The sequence below is a fragment of the Ischnura elegans genome, chromosome 4, assembly GCF_921293095.1.
Source record: "Ischnura elegans chromosome 4, ioIscEleg1.1, whole genome shotgun sequence".
Taxonomy (NCBI): Eukaryota; Metazoa; Arthropoda; class Insecta; order Odonata; family Coenagrionidae; genus Ischnura; species Ischnura elegans.
The window spans coordinates 4881538-4903093 of record NC_060249.1 but is presented as its reverse complement, the minus strand read 5'-3'; the positions used below and the strand labels follow the sequence as shown (position 1 = coordinate 4903093).

Here is a 21556-nt window from a genome sequence, read left to right as displayed (position 1 = left end):
TATTCCTCTGTTGTGACAAATATTTATCGCGTCATTTACGTAAACATCACCTTACCGTGATGAGAATCCGTTCGCTAATGTCGTAGATAATCTCCAGTATTTATTCCATTGCTTCAAGGCGTACTTTGCAGTTACAAGTTCGTAGCCGAAGGGAGAGACATACCGGCATATAATTCGCAATATTAATGTACAGGAGTGTTAGAATCCCTGCGTAAGCTCGTACAGTTTACAATAAAGAATGGCTATTTAATTTAAAATAATAAGATTTAGCCTTATATCTCCGGAATCCAACATATTCTCCACAAATTTTTCCTTAATTTATACGGGTTTCAATGCCCTAACGACGTCTGCCAGGGTCCAAGACAGGTGCTGCCATTAGTTCCGACTTTCACCGCGGCCTCAAAAACATGCCACTTTTTTCTCGGGAGTAACAGCGGGTTGACGCAGAGCTGTGAAGGGCTCCAACTTGGTGCGATGAGTTAGCTCCGCCCCCAAGTACGCAACGCCGAGCTATGAAGGCACCCTATGAGAGTAGAGTGGTAGAGCCTTGAATGCAAGATTCATTTCATTCTGGTATTCTACCGATTGAGGTAGGTTTCCATGGAGTGTTCAAGAAGTGATCTGGTAGCCTCCCTTTCCTTCCAGCACTGCCTTCTTCAATTCACTGTAAGGCCTACTCTCTTTCAATCTATCTAAAAATCCTATTCCTTTCCTTCCCCTTCCCCGTTTCCCTAACATTCTACCCTCCAACACCATTTTCAACATCCCCTTACCGCTAAGTACTCGCTCAATCCATAACTTCTGTCTCCTTCGTATCTCATCTAAAAGCTGCCTCTCCTCACCTACCATGTCCAGTAGTTCGTCGTTTCTTTTGCTCTCCGTCCATTTCACCCTCTCCATCCTTCTCCATACCCACATCTCGAATGCCTCCAATCTTCTCTCGTCTTCTTTCCTCAGTGTCCACGTTTCCGCACCGTAGAGAGCTACACTCCAAATCAAACTCTTCACTAACCTTTTCTTTAAACTCTTACATAACGATCCTCTCAGAAGCTCCTTCCTGTTCATGAACGCCTCCTTTGCTAGTGCAATTCGCTTCCTGATGTCCTTGCTACTGTGTCCGTTTTCCTCTAATGTGCTGCCCAAATAGTTAAACTGTTCTACCTGTTCAAGTTTTTCCCCACCTACTTTTATCTTGAGTCTCACATTCCTTCCTCGCGATACTTTACAAAGCCGTATTACCTTAGTCTTCTTGTGATTAATCCTCATCCCACACTCCTCGCACCGCTCGTATAACGCATCCACTAGAGTCTGTAGTCCCCTCGCTGACTGGCTAATCAGTGCCTGATCATCCGCGAACCTTACCGCTAACCTTTCATTTTAGCATGACACGCTCTCTGTTGCCTCAATGATTTTTTCACTTCCGCGTCATACCATCTCGGTTCGCTGCCTTCTTTTACTGTTTTATAAGGGATGTTTTTATTCCCGAAGTTACGAGCGAAAGAAAAGCTTTCCAAGTATTCTCTACATTTAACTTTAATACTGATTCATGAAACTCGGGGAAAGCATTTTTCAGATGACTGTTAAACCCATCAAAACCAGCTCCTTTATAAATGAAAACTTTACGCTCTTTTTTAAAGTTTACAGCGGTATTTAGAGAAAACTTTGTAGGTGCTACCCTATGGTGATTTATTCCTTCGACAGTTCCAACGTTTATTACCTGATGTGGTATATTTGTCGCTAATAAATCAAGAATACTTTCTCCTCTGTTTGGTGCGGATGCTATTTGAAACAATGAATTAGATGTGAAAGTGTGTAATAAAGCCTCGCAGATCACTTCATCCCTCCCACCAGGAATGAAGCTATAAGTCTCCCAATCTATAGAAGGTACGTTGAAATCTCCACCCACAATCAAGTTTCTTTCAGGATACTTGGATGCTACGCTGTTTATTTGATTTTGAAAATCCAACATTGACGTTATATCTGAGTTAGGTGGTCTGTAATACGAACATAATAAAATAGTTTTGAATTTTGGGCATTTAATTAAACACCACACAGATTCAACGCTGGTCTCAGTTACGGTTATCGCTTGGCTGACGATTGAATTCTTTACAGCTATAAAAACTCCGCCCCCAACTCCCCAATCTTTCCGATAAATAGTGAACGATTTTGAATGATGCACTTGCAGGAGCAGCGATCATTTCAATGAAATTGCGCATCCTTTACTAATTCTGATGGTATTTATCCTCTTTTCCAGCAACACTGCCTAGTTTTTGGGCTTACTACATCTAAATAATGTCCTGCAGGTTCCCATAAGAGTGTGTCAGGGGATGAGTGCTCATGCAGGTGCACTTTATAGAATGAAACACAAGAGTTCTACATCTACACAATACCTCGCAAGCCGCCTATAAGGCGTGTGGCAGGGGGTGTTAGGACACCAGCCGTTTACAGCTTTAAAAGAAATGAAGTGCTCTAACGAAATGTGGACTAGCGTTTATTAAAGTCCTTAATGGTATGGGGGAAAAATGAATTCCCATGTCTATCCGTTCGGCGAAACATCTCTCTTAATTTATCGCTTCTATCGGACCTGGAAAGATAGTGTGGCTCAAATATTATGTTCTCTGTGTCGCTCTTAAAGACATCCATTATCAAATGGGGAAAATTCACAATTTTTCAAAGTACTGGAATAAGAAGATCCTTACCTCAAATGTTCTCGCCGAAAATTTCGCGTATGAATAATGCTTTTTGGCTGAGTTATGAGCCTTTAAAAATTGATCTTCATCGGCTTCTTGAAAACACGTCATTGGAGCGTGACGTCACGGCACGGTATCCACTGATGACAGACTGAGGAAGTGGGTAGAAAATCGATTTACGAGGACTCAAATGCAAATTTGGCGAAAATAATTGCTGCTTTAAAGACAAAAGGTAGACTGAATATTTTGAGTTGCTAAGGCGTTGTTGAAACAAATAAAGGGGATTATTTGGGTAGATTTGGAAAGATTAAATGAAAATAAGTTGGTTGCAGATTGTGTTCTACGTTGGACACCCACATCATTTGGTTAGTGGAATAAGTGTATTGCAGCATGGATATTCTATAGGCAAACGTGTGAAAACCATACATATCGTATTTAGTGCCGAGCCACGCAAGTACCTCTATTTTCTCGCCGAAAGGTTTTTGCTTGTGCCCCAAAGGACAAAAATAAGAGAAGAAAGAGGTTGATGACCTACGGAATGGAGTTAAGTACTTTATTTACATTGTCAACGGGATATTTCTCAACGTAAGTACACTCTTGAAACAGGGTTACCGTAGGGTTTCATCAAATCGCCAGCATTTCTCGGATGCCCATCAAATTTAAGATGTATTACTAATTTGACTTTGTAAATAGCCCTATAAATGTACCTAATAGTCCACCGATTGCAGGATTATTTATACCGGTCAAGCTAATCGTAAAATGGGTTTTGTTAAAGGAATATTAGGAAAGTGCGACGACAAAGTGAGAGAAATTAGCTACTTCTCCCTCGTTAGACCACATTTGGAATACGCTGCCAGTGTTTGGGACCCTCATGAAAAAGGCTTAATAACAGAATTAGAACGCGTGCAAAGAAGAGCTGCCAGGTATGTGAAAGGTCGTTACGATAGTCTTGTTAGTGTAACTGACCTCCTAAATAAACTGGGATGGGAATCTCTGTCGGACCGTAGATTGAAAAATAGACTAAACCTTTTAGATAAATTCAAGAGCAGTGTCTTTTCTGACGAAGTTAACCATATCTTAAGGCCGTTTTACACGGTACACGGAATTGCGCAATCTGACGTACTTGCGAAGGCGCAATCAAAATTGCGTCGTGTGAAGCGGTAAATTGCTAGAACACATGCGAGAATGCGTGGACGCGAGACGGCAAAATAGCCCATGTTCTAATTTCGTTCATGCATTCGCGCAATTCCACGCCATTTTAGAAATTGATGCAGCTCTAACCTGCGCAATTCCGTGTACCGTGTAAAACGGCCTTTACGGACGCCAACATACTACGGAAGATCAGATCATATAAATAAAACAAGAGAGATAGATAGTAGAACAGACAGAATTCCGAATGTCATTTTTTCCACGATCAATAAGAGATTATAACGGCAGCAATAGAACTCGTAAATAGATTGCATGACTTATAGTGTAGCCTACTAACCTATGTAAAACTTAATGCATGTTTCTTAATTCAATTATTATTTCTAACAGCATTTAGTTGTATAGTTTGTTATTATACGGGACGTTTTTTGGACGGTGTGGAGTGCATGTGGGAGTCCAAATACATGCTGCATGCTGGTGATTGATCACCCCCTGCCAAACACCCTAGACGTGGCTCGCAGGGTATTATGTAGATGTAGATTGGAAAAAAATACGGAATTCCACAAAGTTATGGCCAATCCAGCGCTGATGATTAATCAATGTTTTCTAATTCCTTTTCCCATTAATTTGTGTCCTTTAGTATTCCTAGTTTTTTTCTCATTAGAGTAATATTAGCACTCCTTAGAAAGTGTTATTCTGTTCATTTTTTCGTCGTATGAGGGTGAAGGTTCTATGGAATGCTTTTGTTTTTCATTCAAGGAAGTGCAATTCCTCCGTGCTTCATCGCTGCCAATAGCTGCAAAATCTCAAGGCTTAACAGGGTTACTCATTCTTTACGGGAGCGTAGATCGGAGTATATGCATAATTTTATTAGTAAATTTGGAGGAAATGTTTCCTCAGACGACGTGTAACAAATCATCCGTTCCAGCAGAGATATAGATGAACTAACGAATGACCTTGCTGCTATCGAAGCGTGGTGCGATGCTTGGCAGTTAGAATTAAATTTGAAAAAAATGCGTCGTAATGAATTTCTGGAGGAAGAATAACTACACCTCTCGAAGTCGAGGTTGAACCCTCATTAGCGGGACTGACCGTCGGTCGTCCCGACGAGAGCGACATTAACCTTATTATTATTAAAATTGTTACAAGTAGGCATTTAGCCTGGTGGTAACATGTACATATGATGAAAAAAAGACAATAGAAAAATTGAAAATACAATAGAAAACATTTGAAAGAACAATAAAAAACATTATACAAAGCCCTTGGTCCCTACTTCTTCAACCGCTTTTTAAAACTATGTAAATTTTTAGGGAAGGACTCAAAGTAAAGTAAAGGACTCCTACAACGTAGCTATATAATTCGGGGTACCCAAGTAGAGACTGTTGAATCTCTGAAATATCTAGGAGTTAGACTCAGCAATGATTTATCGTGGAATAAACATATTCGAGAAATAACCGTTCAAGCTTATTGTAAAATGGGTTTTGTTAAAGGAATATTAGGAAAGTGCGACGACAAAGTGAGAGAAATTAGCTACTTCTCCCTCGTTAGACCACATTTGGAATACGCTGCTAGTGTTTGGGACCCTCATGATTGTAAAATAGGCTAAACCTTTTAGACAAATTCAAAAGCAGTGTCTTTTCTGACGAAGTTAACCATATCTTACGGTCGCCAACATACTATGGAAGATCAGATCATATAAATGAAATAAGAGAGATAGATTGTAGAACAGACAGATTCAGAATGTCATTTTTTTCCAGGATCGATAAGAGATTATAGCAGCAGCGATAGAACTCATAAATAGATTGCATGACTTGTGGTGTAGCCAACTAACCTATGTAAAACTTAATGCATGTTTCTTAATTTTATTTTTATTTCTAACAGCATATAGCAGTATTATGTGTTGCATGTTGGAGTCCAAATGCTTGCTGGTTATTGATCACCCCCTGCCAAACACCCTAGAAATGGCTCTCATGGTATTATGTTGATGTTACGTTTACCAACGCACTATGACGTGATCACGAGAAGAAACTAAAAGAAATAGACTGCAAAGCAGATGGATTTAGAACCTCTTCTCTTATGCCCTCTCATCATGCCTGCATGAGCAGTGGGCAAGTTTTTCCTTTGCATGAATTGAGAATGCCATTGTTCAGCGTGGAGCGAGAGGCCTTTCCTACCCCACCCCAAAGTTGATGGATGCCGCGTTGCCAAGTCAGAAGGGGACTTTTATCGCAGATTGGATAAAATTCTTAAAAATCGTCGTAGAAAGACGATCAAAAACGCCCGTATTCCTGGTGTGATCAACAAGACGATAAAGCCAATAAATTGTAGATAGCACTAAAATAATTGTAAAATGTAAAATGTACCACACGTGGCCCAGATGGGTGGGGGCCCTCCCGGTGTTTTGGGTCGATCCCTCGCGAGCTCGGGTACCCGAAAAGGGTCGGATTAGGCTCGAAGTCGAGGTTGAACCCTCATTAGCGGGACTGACCGTCGGTCGTCCCCACAAGAGCAACATTAACCAAAAACTCTATCATTTACGTTTCAGAATGAGAACGTTGCGTGGTGATAATACTACTCCAAATGTGCTTACCTGATGTAATGTCTAACAAGTGAAGTGGTACAAGAGAGGTCGCGAACTAGCTTTCGTATCTTACATTAGGTTTCTCACATGTATACTTGTGCTGGGAAAGGCCAGAACTTCCGTCAAAACCCCATTTGCATATTAGGATGGGTTGTTGGGGCAGTCTTTCATTAAAAACTTAAGTGGAGATATTATCCTTAAGGCTGTGTGATTTAATGGAGACTGCAAGTTAACTTCACATTTTACCTTAGAAATAGATATTCCCTCAGGATATGCTGCACTTTTTGCCAAACTGATTTGGTCGTAACTTGGGTATGTTTTGCCGCCATGATTTCTCGCCGTTTCACGAATTAATATATACTGCGCCTTTGTCAGAGAGCCCGCTACGATAAGGGACCTCTTCCCCCGATAATTCCTATTTCCTTCTCCATTTGTCAAGTATCCTCTTGGTCCTGGTTGGTGTAATTGTTGTTGCTAATTTAACATTTTTTCTGCAGCATCATCTCCTGTGGTACGTAACTGCATTGAAGTTGCCACACATAATCCCTCTTTTGAAGCGCTGCTTCTCACATTCTTCTGTTTTCCTTCTTTTGGACCTATCACTTGCTCTCTCATAAGGCGTCAATGATCTTCCTCCACGAGTAACCAATATTGAGGAAATAATTTTAGGAAAAGGCAGTTTATGACCAATACTCCTCGCACGTGCCCCTAAACTTTTTTTCATGCAGGAGTTAGTTGCCGCTGTAGACAAAAGACGGTAAGGGACAGTGATAAAGGCTATTTATTGCCGTCTTGGTGAACCGCGGGCAAAGTTTGAACACTGCGGAGTTCTAGGAAAGGATTAAAACACAGGAGCTGGGAATAGCCCGAAGAGGAATAAAGAGAATATGTGGAAAATAAAAAATGAACAGCAAGTGTGATTACAATTCTAGATTTCCAAAGAATTAGACAATCAGAACACCCTCTGTCCCGAGCGCTGCGACGCCGCGCCGCGGCACAGCGCGCCGCTCCGCTACGCGCCGTGCGTTATTTTACATTATTCAACAAAAGTGGAAAAGTTGCAAGTATGCGCAGGATTTAATCGTTCCGTTACATAGAATAAACCTCGCTCTAACTGTTGTTCATAATATCTCCGCGGAGATAAGCGGAGATAAGTAAGTTTATATCTGATTTAGTTAAAATTTAAACGAAAAACAGTTAATTTTTAATTAATATATTACGGTCATTCGGAAAGTGTTGTTTTCCACGGTGAATAGCGTTATAGCATCTAAAAGATATATATTATCGTTGTGTATTCGCCAATAGAACAATATTTATGTTTTGTTCACACACTAGGGCAACAAATATAGAGATATTTTGAAAAAAACGTAGATTTGGAACTTCGCAATTTTTTATCACTTTTTGAAGGATATTACACACATAAAGAGCATAAATAAATTTAAAAAAGTTAACGTATTTGGAAGAATAGATATTCTAGAACAATACTACACAACTTTTGGATTTAAAAAAAGTAGTGAAAAATTGGGGTTTTGGCCAGCTTTTTTCGATTTCCGCCCACTGTGCGGCGCCTCCTTCCTTTCTCCTTCCAAGTCCTCCCCCTCCCGTGGCGCAGAGGTGAAAAGCGAGAGACCCCCGGGAGTGTGTCCTTGCGAGCCCGCCCTGGAGTCTCGTTACCACTGCTGACAACGGCCGTACAGAGCTGAGAAAAACACCCGAATCATTCTTCTCTTTCGTTTGTCTTTCCTTCTCTCGCTCACCGCCTTCCAACATAGCGCGAGGGTGGTTTAGCGCCGCAAATGGGAGCAAGACAACAGTTACAGGAGGATAAGAAACGAGATTGTCGCAAAGCGAGGAAGGCTAGAGAATAGTGGATGAAAAATTTCTATGTGGACGTACAGAAAAATCTTGTGCGTGGAAAGGTAGGGGCTGCCTTTAGGATAGTCAGGAATCATGAAGGATTTAGTGCTTTCCCGGCGAATTTGGCTTGTGAAGTCTTCTCGGGAAATCAGCCGGGTCAGGATGGACATTGCTGCATCGTCATCAGGGCGAATTCGTCCAAATCCTTTTCCAGGCGCGCAGTTCCCTAACAATTTGCGGGGGAGGACCTTTGAATCTCCCGGTGAGGGGAGGGCCCCTTCAAGAGCCCCTGACGAGGGCCCACACCGCCTCTCTTGATTAGCAGAATTTATTCACTACGGCTCGACTCGGTAACTTGGTAAACAACTGCGCGAAACTACCATCGATAGTGTGTGAGTTTACACTTTCGGGGCGAACAGAATAGATATAATTACCGCGGGTTTCCGTGTGGGTTAGAAATTCTAAGAGGTTTTTGTGATCCGACTCGTCACCCATCCAGTAGTGCTGAGAATGTATGACGAGGCGCCGCAAAGTGGGGCCAAACCCCACAAATTACCCTGCGAGCCACCTCTAGGGTGTTTGGCAGGGGGTGATCAATCACCAGCATGCAGCATGCATTTGGACTCCCACATGCACACCACACCGTCCAAGAAACGTCCCGTATAATAACAAACTATACTACCATATGCTGTTAAAAATAGAATATAGAATAGAAATTCAGAAACATGCAGTAAGTTTTACATAGGTTAGTAGGCTACACTACAAGTCATGCAATCTATTTACGCGTTCTATTGCTGCCGTTATAATCTCTTATTGATCGTGGAAAAAATGACATTCGGAATCTGTCTGTTCTGCAATCTATCTCTCTTATTTTATTTATATGATCTGATCTTCCGTAGTACGTTGGCGTCCGCAAGATATGGTTAACTTCGTCAGAAAAGACACTGCTCTTGAATTTATCTAAAAGGTTTAGTCTATCTTTCAATCTACGGTCCGACAGAGATTCCCATCCGAGTTTATGTAAGAGGTCAGTTACACTAACAAGACTATCGTAACGACCTTTCACATACCTGGCAGCTCTTCTTTGCACGCGTTCTAACTCTGTTATTAAGCCTTTTTCATGAGGGTCCCAAACACTGGCAGCGTATTCCAAATGTGGTCTAACGAGGGAAAAGTAGCTAATTTCTCTCACTTTGTCGTCGCACTTTCCTAATATTCTTTTAACAAAACCCATTTTACGATTAGCTTGACCGGTTATTTCTCGAATATGTTTATTCCACGATAGATCATTATTGAGTCTAACCCCTAGACTAACTCCGTGGGTCTCGTTGTCAGTTCTTTTCAGCTTCAGTAACAAGGCGTTTGCCATCAGATAGCGTTGTGCAGTTTGTGTCGTTAAGTGAATAACCCTGCAATAGATTGATTTTCATCTCTATTGGTCATGGAAGCAGCGATCGGATCCAAGAGAAAGAGGAAAACTCTCTCCCTTCAACAAAAAGTGGAGTTATTGAAAAAATTGGATCGAGGTGTTAGTGTGTTAAAGCTTCGTGAGGAGTATGGTGTCGGGCAATCGACCATTTATGACATTAAGGGACAGAGAGAAAAACTTTTGCAGTTCGTTTCGGAGTCTGACTCGTTGGCCGGAATTTCCAAAAGAAGAAATATACGGGGGCCGAGTAACAATGAAGTGGATAAGGTGGTATACGAATGGTTCCGGCAGCGACGAAGTGAAGGAGTTCCAATTTCCGGAGGAATAATAATGGAAAAAGCTAAATATTTCCACAAGGAATTACAAATCACGTCACCGTGCGAATATACGGCAGGGTGGCTACAAAAATTTAAACAGCGCCATGGCATTCGATATCTGAAGGTTACCGGAGAAAAACTGTCAGCAGATCACGATGCTGCGGAAGATTACGTCAATGAGCTGGCAAAGTTGGTGGATGAACATAATCTTTCACCGGATCAGATTTACAACATGGACGAGACTGGATTGTTCTGGCGCTGTCTTCCCCGAAATACGTTCGTTTGCCGCGATGAAAAGACTGCGAGCGGAGCGAAAGAATCAATGGAAAGGGTCACCATCGCAGCCTGTTCCAATGCTGCCGGGAGCCATAAATGCAAGCTCATGGTCATCGGTAAAAGTGCAAAACCACGCGTATTTAAGGGTATACACCAGTTTCCTGTGATTTACAGAGCCAATAAGCGAGCTTGGATTACGCAAGAATTATTTAAGGAATGGTTTCATACTAACTTTGTCAAAGAGGTCCGAAAAAATTTCAAGGCTCTTGGACTGCCTGAAAATGCAAAAATTTTATTGTTGTTGGACAACTGCCCTGCTCATCCTCCAGCAGAAACTCTCGTCGAGGAGAATGTTATAGTGTCTTTTTTGCCGCCGAACTGTACTGCTCTAATCCAGCCACTTGATCAGGGGATAATAAATAGCCTTAAGTGTCACTATCGAAGTGAAGTTATGAAAAATATCATCAACCGTGACACTGCTTTCTCCTATGAAGAATTTAAGAAGGAATTTACCCTTAAAAATGCAGTATGGTGTATTGCCGAAGCGTGGGATAAGGTTACTCCCCAGGTTTTGAAAAGATGTTGGAGTAATTTGCTGCCGGATTTTCAAAACCGCTGTGAGGAAACTGACGACATACCAGAATTTGATGGCTTCCAGGGTCCGTCGAATGATCCCGTTTCTCATTTTATAAATTTTGTGAAAGAGCTGGATGCCGACATAAGTGATGAAGATCTAAAAGAATGGAATGCCTGCGACAATAATGCCCCAGTGTACCAAAGCTTGACCGATGGAGAGATAATGGATGCAGTCACGGGTTCGACAGTTGATGAAGACGTGACCGACAGTGACTGCAGCTCTGATGAGGAGAAAATTACTACGTCGGACGCAATCACTTATGCAGAAAAACTCATAAAGTACTTGGAGCAGAGGCCCTCTTCTTCCAACGATATGGAGGTATTACACATGCATAGGTTGAAAAACAATTTAATACAAGAGAGACGCAGCCGCTGGAAACAGGTCAAACTTACCGACCTCATGAAGAACGCACCAACAACCAAGTGCGCGGATGTTGCTGCCACAGATACTGCGTGCCACTCCACCCATGGCAAATAAATATCCAATGGACGTAATGGTAAGCAATTTTTTCAATTTTTCGGGATTCATGCCGCTAGGGAACGCGTTGTTTATGAAGTTAATGCCAAGTAGATTTTCCAAAATACTCGCGTTTTCCGCCCTTAAAAGATTAGCTGCGACTATTAATATTAAATTGAAGAATTAACATTCAAATTCGATTGTTATTTACGGTAACGTACTCGAAGTGGGATTACCTCCGATCGGAGGATTTGATAATTACCGATAAATGTATGCTAGTAGTCGTGAAAACGACATGGAATTTGCGATAGCTGCATGTTGAAAAATACGGAGAGGCAAAATGTTGATATTCCAGTCGGATTGTAAAAATATTATTTGCCATATTTATTTCATTTACAGTTGGCCTTATCAAGAGTACCTCTGCGATTTACGGACGAAGAATATTTTCAAATGTTTTGAACCTTTTTTTAATCACAGATGGCAAATAGATATCCAAGATTCTCACCATAATATATATTCAATAAATATCCAAGATTCTCACGCCTTTCATCATGAATTTTATTGAGTTTTTCTTGATCCCTTACTCAGCAATACATCATTTCTGTTGATGCCAATGCACGTTCCGGAAAAAAATATTTTCCGTATTGCAGTGTTGCCTGCATCCAGGGAACAGATCTATTTACCGGAAATATCTTTAATCCGGAAAGGGTCTGGTCCCACGCATTCCGGATTATCGATCTTCTACTGTACAATAGAATATGGTTTATTGCGCATAGAGACTGAAAGAGTTCTAAATTGGCATTCCGGAATCGAATAAGTACACCTCAGTTGAACGGAAATGACCTTTTCGGGCACTTCATTCACGACAGGGTGGGAGCCTCGGGAATGGCCTCTCTACATTTCAAAAATCTCAGCCCTTGTTTAGAAAACTTATCTGCTTGTATCTATGAGTAGACTAAATATATAATGCATGTAAATTTGATTTATTACAAAATAATAATATCTTAATGGACACTGTTTATATTATAGTTTACCAGTTGCTATGCGGCCATTGCGGCCGGATGGATTCACTTTCGGCTTGTCATACGTAGCTAATCTTTTATCATAAAACTCTTTTTGCAACTTGATGGCAGTTGATTTCTTTTACATTATTTAGCTCATTCTTCAATTAATAATATATCAAAAAATCACGTTACGATTCCGTCCGATTATATAACTTTTCTCTACTTAAATAAAAGTTTTCATCGTGAAAAATCAACGACGTTCCATTAATGATAATTAATTTCTCCACGGCTATTTTCTCCAAAATATAAATAGTAATAGCAAATTTATATTTTCCATACTTATTCTAATTGATTGCAAGTTAAAAAAATTAAATCAAAAGGACCAGTGTACTGTAATCATAGTTTAAAATCGACCGTCCATTTAGGCGTCTGCGACTCCGGGACCAGTGCTTCGCTTTTCTCTCACTTTGACACTTATTTCTACGCGAAGGTGCACACATACCAACCCGTGAAATACACTGTTATGCAGTTCAAACATCCTATTACCCAACATAATATTTAAAAAACCCCATTTCAAACTTTCATTTTTGGACTTTTGTTCACTTGAAGTGGGGTTTGGCCCCACTGTGCCTCGGCGCCCTTAGCATTTGTTACCCGCGCCGAAAGCCGAGAAAAGTTTATATACCCTAAAGATAATGCTGTATGATGAGAAACATCAATGCTTTGCTTTCGAGTATATGCTGCGGAGCATTTTCAGGGAGACATAGTGGTGACGCCACTGCTCATTTTAATTTCACTATATATCTTTGGAATTCTTAATGGCGAACGAGGAATATGGCGGTAGCATTCTGGCTGAAGATTCAGCCTTTTTTACTGGAGAAGGCATTATGTCGAAAAAGTAAGAGAAATATCATCTTCTGTAGAGGGCGAGAAGTAAGATCATTAATTTAAAAAAGATATATTGAAGATGAGTTTTTTTCTCGATCTCTATTGTGAAATCACGCAATATGTATAACAGGGGACAGGGCAGCTCAAAGCCTCAAAAAATGATGAAAAAAGGTTCATCGGGACTTAAAAATACTATTGGTGTCCGCTTACATAGAACACCGGAAACACATGGGATTCTCAGGTTCAACAGTTCTCGCTCTGCTCTGTTGCCAAACCGATGTTTGTACTGTATTTTGTATTTGAAAGAAGTACACTGCAATAGAGTATGTGCACATTTTTGGGAAGTGATCTTAAAAAAGAATTTACACCTCAATTAGGCTAAATTCCGAGTCTGAGAATAGAGAGGTACTTTTTAAGCGAGATATTAATTATTAAAATTTGCAAAATTAATGATGCGCTGAAACACCAGTCGGCCATATTCTCAAGGCTGTGACGTCATTTTGTTCGACGTGTTCTCAGGCATTCCTTGTTCTTTAGGGTGAGCCCCTCTACATCGTATACTGAGTTCGGAAAGAAGCCATGGAATGGCTTATGAACTAGGTGAACTAGATTAAAAGTGTGTACATGCCATCATCTGCATCTTTTAATTCATTTGTTTCTCGGTTACGCTGACGACAAGACTCTATCAACTTTTCTACCTTGAACTTCCTAATCGTATTTCTTACTCCTCGGTTCTCGCATTTGCGTTCGTTTGCAGATTTATACTGGCATTAAAATTAAGAGACACTTAATCAGTGATAATCCTTGAAAATAGTAAGACTTTATTCGTGAAAACTAAGTCACTAATTAGGAACTAACTTAGTAACTGTACCCGTACTACTAACTAAAAAACGGAAAATGAATTTTCGATAAAAAGTGATAGTTTGGGTATTCCAAACGTTTGTTATTTAATTCCAAACACAGTGATGCTAATATTTTCCAAATCGGATGTGAAATAGGCTCATTATTACGTATCACAAGTCGGGACTACTTTTTGGAAATGCACCGCGCGCAGGGATTCCTCGCTTAAACCGGTCATAACAAGACATTTATACCTTGAAAACCAATAAACTTATGCTGTGAAGAAATGTAAAATGAACCAATTTTTAAATTGTGCTAACAAATGCTTCGAGAAGCATATTGAAACCGAATGAATGAAAAGTAATCGTCTGATCTAACTATCAAACATTTGATTTCCAGCCCGAGAGATTTCCATCATTCACCCGGACCAAGTTTTCAATAACCAATTTTTAGATATACCTCACAAATGCTATTCATAAACCTCAACCAAGCAAATGTACATCTGACTGACATATCTCTGTTAGCGAACTGAAAATAACTTGTAGAAACATTGAGATAATCAGAACTCTGCTTTTGAATACATTAATTCTACGAAAGAACAAATACGTCGACAAAAAGTGCGTTTTTTTAATGAAATTAAGATCAGATTACTGCTTAAACTGGACCAAAATGTAACTTCAGTTATTTGTGCTTACGTTTAAAACCTTAAATAGCCCAGAAGAAGAAGAGCCCAGCTCAGTTGCGGCAATTAAATAATGAACTATGGATATTCATCCAGTCACCACGGGCCATAACTGAATATGGAAAATTATTTTTCACGAGTCAGTAGGTTAAATAATAATAGAATAGAAAATAGTTAAATAGATAAATTAAATTATGATCGGTATTTGAAAAGATAATAATACAAATATCGATAGTTATCTACGTACCGGCACTTTTACTTCCGTAAACCTTCGAATCGTGCTAACAAACTTTTGGCCAATTACCTACTGTAAACAATCTTACTTAATTCACTTATGTTAGACCTAATTTGCGATGAGGTTTCCCGTCGATTGCTCTTTATTATGAATGAGGCAAGATGACAAAAAAGCTCCAGTTCAACATTAAAACTTCGTGCCGAGGCATGTAGGTATAGTCCAACATCAATCATCCACCTTCGGGATATTATTTGAAGAAACCTTCACGAAACCTGATTCCATGATAAGCACTTAAACGTATTTCTCTTTACACAGATCAGATCCACCAACTTTTTCCAATGCACACGTAGTTTATTGTATCATAAACACGATCATAACACGATAAACACCTTGCTCGCTGATGGGATAGAACAGAATGACGTCACATACCGAGGAGCCAATAGATGAGCGTTTTCGTCTGCCCAATATCGTTGCGAAAACAATGCATATTAAATAGTAATTATTAAACAAACTAAGCAACAATTAATGCTGTTAATCGAAAGTAATGATATTTACGATACACTTTATCGAATAAACCGCATTTCAATCATATTCCTCCCGGGTGCACATACTCTATTGATACCATAAAGGGGAAGTTCCACGGAGTCGAACCTGAAGTTGTTAGCATTATGCTAATTCGTTTGTTCAAATTCTAGTGAGTAATCATTGTATCTTTTCTTTTTTTCAGGTGAGTGAAACCCGTAATACTCCTTTTGGTCGAGAATCCTCTGCTCTTGAGCTGTTGACATCCGTGAGTTATGCGCTTGGCTCTGGTGTGAGCTGAACCTTTACTAAGTCTGCATCTGGGTTTTTGTTTGTAGGTTACCATTTGAGCCCTCCCCCCCCAGAATTTTATATCTAGTTTGTTTTTTCTGTGTTATATTACGAGATATTTTTTTTAGCACTCGAAGTCTGTGTTGTGCCAAGCTATGTGCCGAAAGAAGAAGTTTCTCACAGCGACAGATTAAGAATAAAACTGTGTTAGGTTCTCAGGATTTTATTAGGCACGACCCGGGTTTTATTACTTGTTTGGATTTTTCGGTGACATCACGCAATGGTTCATAGTGATCTATAGCGAATGAGGTGCTGACGAAATGAAGTCGAAATGGATCCAGGAGGTTTTTTGGGGTGGGGTAAGAATTTACACTAATGTATTCTTTATTTACTCTAAGGTTTCACATTATTTATCCTGATGTCATCATTTATGTTCTTCATTTTTATGCTGATTTTGTGATTTAAGAACAGTTACAATGGAATTTAAAAATGAAATAACATTAGGAATTGATGAGAAAACAAACTTATAACTTGTAAAATTAACTGTAGACACATTTTTACAGGCCAATAATATTTGCTTTGGCGAGAAGATTTTTCTCTCCAAATATCTCGTTATTACCCTTTTAGCATTGACGTTATATTATTGTCATAGTAGTTATGGGTTAACATCGTGGAATATATGGTAATTAGTGAAACATTTTATTAACAATCAAGGCCTACTCTTTTGTCCATACAGATTATGGCTACAATTGAAATTACGCTAATATCGTTATTGCGGACTTAACATGCTCGACGTTCGCCCACGGCCTAAAGTAGTTCTTAAGTTTTGAAATAAAGGTCACGTATAAGCCCCTTCATTTAAGAAAAGGCCGGGGTAGTTGTAGAAAGATTTATTATTCTTGGACTCCTCGTGTCATTTTAGGAGGGGGTTGAGGACAACGGATCAACTATTAGTTAGGCGAATGCTTCATCACAAGTTGGTAACTTTGTTAGCTATAACTTGTTTTACAATTCTCTCAAAATGCTACTCCACCCTTTCCTATCGTTAGCCCGATTACGATTAGTTTTCGTCCTCACGCGGCACATTGATCGACATGTCACCAGCTCCGTATCGGCCTCCTCAACCGCATGCAGGGCAAACGACTGCCGAAAAGCCTTAAGCTATTTATTGCGCCCACCCACCGGGAAAAAACAACCACAACTATCTGTACACTAGTAATAAATGGCACTTCAGCCACCGGGGATGAACGGAGTGAGCCTTTTCACTCGTCACGTATTTTTTCTCACGCGAATTTTCTCGGAAAAATGAAGATAGAAGTATTACGAACCTCACCATGTGGAAAACCCAAAATACTTTTAGACATCACTTGTCCGAGAATTTCGCGCTAAACTTCACTTTTACTCAGAGTTAGCCCATTGAAAGACATGAAAGTGAATTACTTCAAGCATGGATAAGTCAAGTATTCTCAACATTTTCTCAACAAGAAGAAGACTGCAGGCATGAGGCAGAAGAGAGGCCAGAAGAGTTTTGGTTTAGCTTATTTCAATGCCCGTTTAAAATTTTATTATTATTTTTGGTACAACTATGGTATTTGGTTTAGTTATGGTTGTTTTTACCTTTAATCCTCTCGGCTATGATTTCGGTGGATATGAGAAATTTTACACGTTTTCATAAAAAAAATTCTTGAAAGTGGGAAGTGGTCTATGTCGTTTAAGAAAAAATACGAATTGGAATACTTAAATAACAAATTGAAGTTAGATTTTGACGTTAATGCTAAAATACATGAGGTAAGTCCTTCTATGATGCTTGGTTTGTGATAAGTCAAGAGTGATATCCATATTCCTTACTTCATATTGTAAATACAAACGCTACTTTTGAGGGTTAAACACAGTGCGCTGAAATCGGTCGATCAAAAAAAAAGAAAAACAATTTGAGAAGTGCAGTGAAGGAAAACTGGTATACTGATCAGCCATCACCAAAGACGGTACCCTCCCTATTGGCCAATTGTCCGAGGAGCCAATGAAGGCGAGATTTTGTCAGATAATTATAATGTGTTTATTGGAATTATTTCTTATCAGTAAATGTGAAAGATAAGAAGAATTGTTGCTTTTTGAAGGGATGACCCTTAATTCGTCATGGTGAAAATATCTTTGGACCAATAGCATAAAAAGAACCCATATGGCATATGTGGTTCATATGAAGAAGGTGGTGGTAAACTACTCTTTAATGGAAAAATCACATTTTCGGAATGTCTATTCTTCCCCTTCATCACCTCACGTGAAGTCGATGGAGACGTTGGTGTACTCAGATATGTTGTCATAAATGCAGCACTTTCTTCCTCTTTTTACAGTCGTCACTTCACGTTTACTTCATGTGAATGCCTTCAGAATCACCAAAGTGCTAAGCTGGATTTCCTAAATGCACCAGATTTACCCATCGTTCCTTGGAGACCCGTTGTTGCTTTGAAGCAACATTAATTTTGGATCAAATTCAAAGATAATAGAAATCATGTCACCAGTCTGTATCTTTTGTGATAATTAAAGTCAAGCATTTATTTTAATAATGTATTGCGTAAAACATGATTGAACGTTAGTCAATGACAAAAAAATCTTTTTAACTTCAAGGATGTCAATGATTAAAAAAAATCAATTTTAATTAAATTAAATTCAATTTTAAATCGTTCTGCAAACCTTATTTCATTCTCCCCTATTGAATCGAGATTTGCAACAAGCATCAACTCGCAGGGTAAATATTAACTTTGAAGATACGTCTTTCAAGTGAAATTATAGCTGCCTTGGTGACATGCATTCTCACATGGATTTCGGGTCCTTGAAATATATGTTGGGCGTTGGAAGCTAAAGAGTTAACTGCGTAGTCCTTAAGATGACGCCTCGCTGACTCGTGCCGCTGTTGAGTGCATTTTTGTCTCTTTTGATCGCCAATTAAGTCATGTAAACCTTAAACCATCATCTAAAAATATCTCGGGCTGTATAGAGTCGACGTTTTGTCAACATTTCCTTGTCTCTCAGATGCGAAAAATTGCATTTGAGAAAATGCTGAGGTTAAGTTTAAAAAATTCGAGATGGAGGCAGGCGTTTTCTTAACGTTTGTACCAGTCTATGTGACCTAATTCGAGATCCGATACAGCACTTCAAAACTACATAGTCTAGTTTCAGTATGTCAATCGTGTAATGAGACTCGCTTTTTTATTGCATGGTCAGGGGCGATGTCGTTTCGCATGAGATTAATTTTGAAGGAAGAACGGGTGGGTTGAGGGAAAGGGGGGTTGAACTACATCTACGTACTAAACTAAGCAAGCCTCATTACAGGCGTATGGTGGAGGGTTTTAGGACACTATTTATTAGAAAAAAGTGCGTTAGACTACTTAGTGTCTCTTAACATTTACCGTTCGACGCAAAAACGATTTCCTGTGCATATCCTGTGAGGAATATTATCTCTTTTATTTTTCGTTTTTATCGTTTCGACCTGGAAATATAGCGAGCCTCTAATGATTATGATGTTCACCGTGTCGCTCTGAAAGATATCCATTCCCAATTGCTCAAACAATCCAAGTCTGGCTCGTAGTCTCTGAGAGTCTAGCGGCATTAAAGGTAATTCGTTTAGTGGCTGCATAACGCTCTCCATTCGCTCGTAAATAATGTAAGTGCGGCACTTATCAAATTTACCGTAAACTTATCGCACAATTAAAAGGTATGCAATCGCGGAATTTACTCTTGGGTCTTGGGACAAGTATAGAGGATGTGCAAAAACAAAATTATTTTGCAGTTCGCAAGAAAAATTGTCAACGTGGGTGGTCACCGTAAATGTTGAAAATGATTCCTTTATTTTTCGAAAGTTTGATTCGTTTGAGCGATAAACTATTTATTTCATCCACGAAAATCCTACGAGACAGAAACCGAATATTGCTTGCGCTACATGAAAATTTTCACTCTGGTTTTAATGAAAAACACCATTTACTGCAATTTCCAATTATCTTATTCCAAAGGCCCCTCCGCAATAAACGTAAATTTAGAAAAATATCATCGTGAGTTGTGCAAAATCCTCGCAATAACCATTTGGAGATAATTCGCATCAATATCCAATTGAAATGTAACCAAAGGCTCATGGAATAGAATTTAATCACAGGAAATATCTAATTTCGTTTTAAAAAGGATAAACATGATGGGATTTCGGATATGAATGCGGAATGTGCCTGCGGATTTCTAAATAAAGAAGGAAAAAGTTTTATAGCGTTATGAAAATCGTTTTATCGCCGCAGATTTATTTATTTAATATCTATTAGTAATTAGTGATTGAGATTGGACATTTAATTTCTCGGTTAACGTGGGGCTTAGAGTGCGAAAAGAAATTAAAACTAATGAAAAAAACTCCGAAAATTTCCATCTACCGTTAACTCATTTTAAATAACGACACCTTTGATGTTTTGTATTTAAGCATATCCAGATAATATTTTCATGAAATACCTCCATTCTGCGTCTGTTGCCCTGTGCGCGATTCATGAAAATCTTATGAGTAATTATATTTCTGCTGCCTTCGTCATCCGTCCCATTGAGAAACATGATCCATCCACAGATAATCCTGATAACTTGCTGTTTCCTCGTGTTTTTGCATCATCAGGTTATGACTAGGTTCGTATTCATTTGGAACGCTCTCTTCGCCTTAGATATTCTACTGACAATTTATCTCTTGATTTCCTAGTTTAATGTTTGTTCTTTCCTCGTCTCATTTGCTGCATACTAGTACCAAAGTCTTCCTTTGTAGAATTTCAGATGATTTGTGGCCTCTATCTATCAACATATAAATAAACATATAATCATTAATGTCAGCTTGTACATAGGTATTCTATACATTGGTAAGATCTCAAATGAGTGGTTTGGAAGCCAAGGGGTACAAGTGATTTCTTTCTTCTATACAGGGTTTGGTACAGAAATTAGGTATAGAAAACGAACGAGATGATTTGGATGTGTAGTGGTGCATTAGATTTTCCACTCGGAAGTTCGCGACTGATCCGTGCATCAAAGTTTGAGGGGAAGGTTTCCATTTTCATTTCGAGTTAGTCCTCATTCCCTCCAGGGGCGGCTCATGGAATTATCACGTTGTAAATCTGCTCCTCAACCGCCTTGATTATCGATGGGGGTTAAGGATAGGGTTGCATTACACTTCCTATGTTAGATACTAACGAGAAAAAAAGGCACTGATAACCCTATGGTTATCAAGCCTTAATTATATTCTGACAGTATCCAATTCCAATCATTCTTTTGGTGTTAATATAATTGTAGCATTTTATAAAGTTCACTATTGGATGAAAACGACAAGAGCCAATGCCTATTTTTGTGGCAATTATTCTTGCCGTATTTTTCAAACTTTTTAACGGTGCACAGCCATAATGGCCGATCGCTAATTCCGCGTGATACATCAATAATGTGTGTGGTGCTCTCTGAACCGATCGTGAGTGTCGTAGGGGAGGGGGGGGGGAGAGAAGGGGTGGGGGGGGGGGGAAGATCCACAGACACCGCAGCGGAGATCACGCGGGAATTGTGCAGCCGCACCTTGGCGCCGTGACTTAGAGGCTGCAGAGGGCGCGTGGCGATGGATGATAATACTGCACCCGAACAGCGGAGACACGAGTGGTACTTGCGTGGAGGGTGCTGTGGTCATTTTGCACCACCACACGCAACGAATA

General features: G+C 39.6%; 2 protein-coding genes across 4 annotated transcripts in view; both read left to right on the top strand.

The window, feature by feature from the left end:
• Positions 1–21556, top strand: part of LOC124157007 (apoptosis-resistant E3 ubiquitin protein ligase 1) — a 347050-nt gene that overhangs the window by 19520 nt on the left and 305974 nt on the right. The gene's annotated exons all lie outside the window — the stretch shown is intronic.
• Positions 10105–11897, top strand: LOC124157008 (jerky protein homolog-like). Its single transcript, XM_046531470.1, has 2 exons — positions 10105–11429; positions 11789–11897. The coding sequence occupies exon 1, from the start codon at positions 10253–10255 to the stop codon at positions 11408–11410; it is 1158 nt and encodes a 385-aa protein (XP_046387426.1). The 5' UTR covers positions 10105–10252; the 3' UTR covers positions 11411–11429; positions 11789–11897.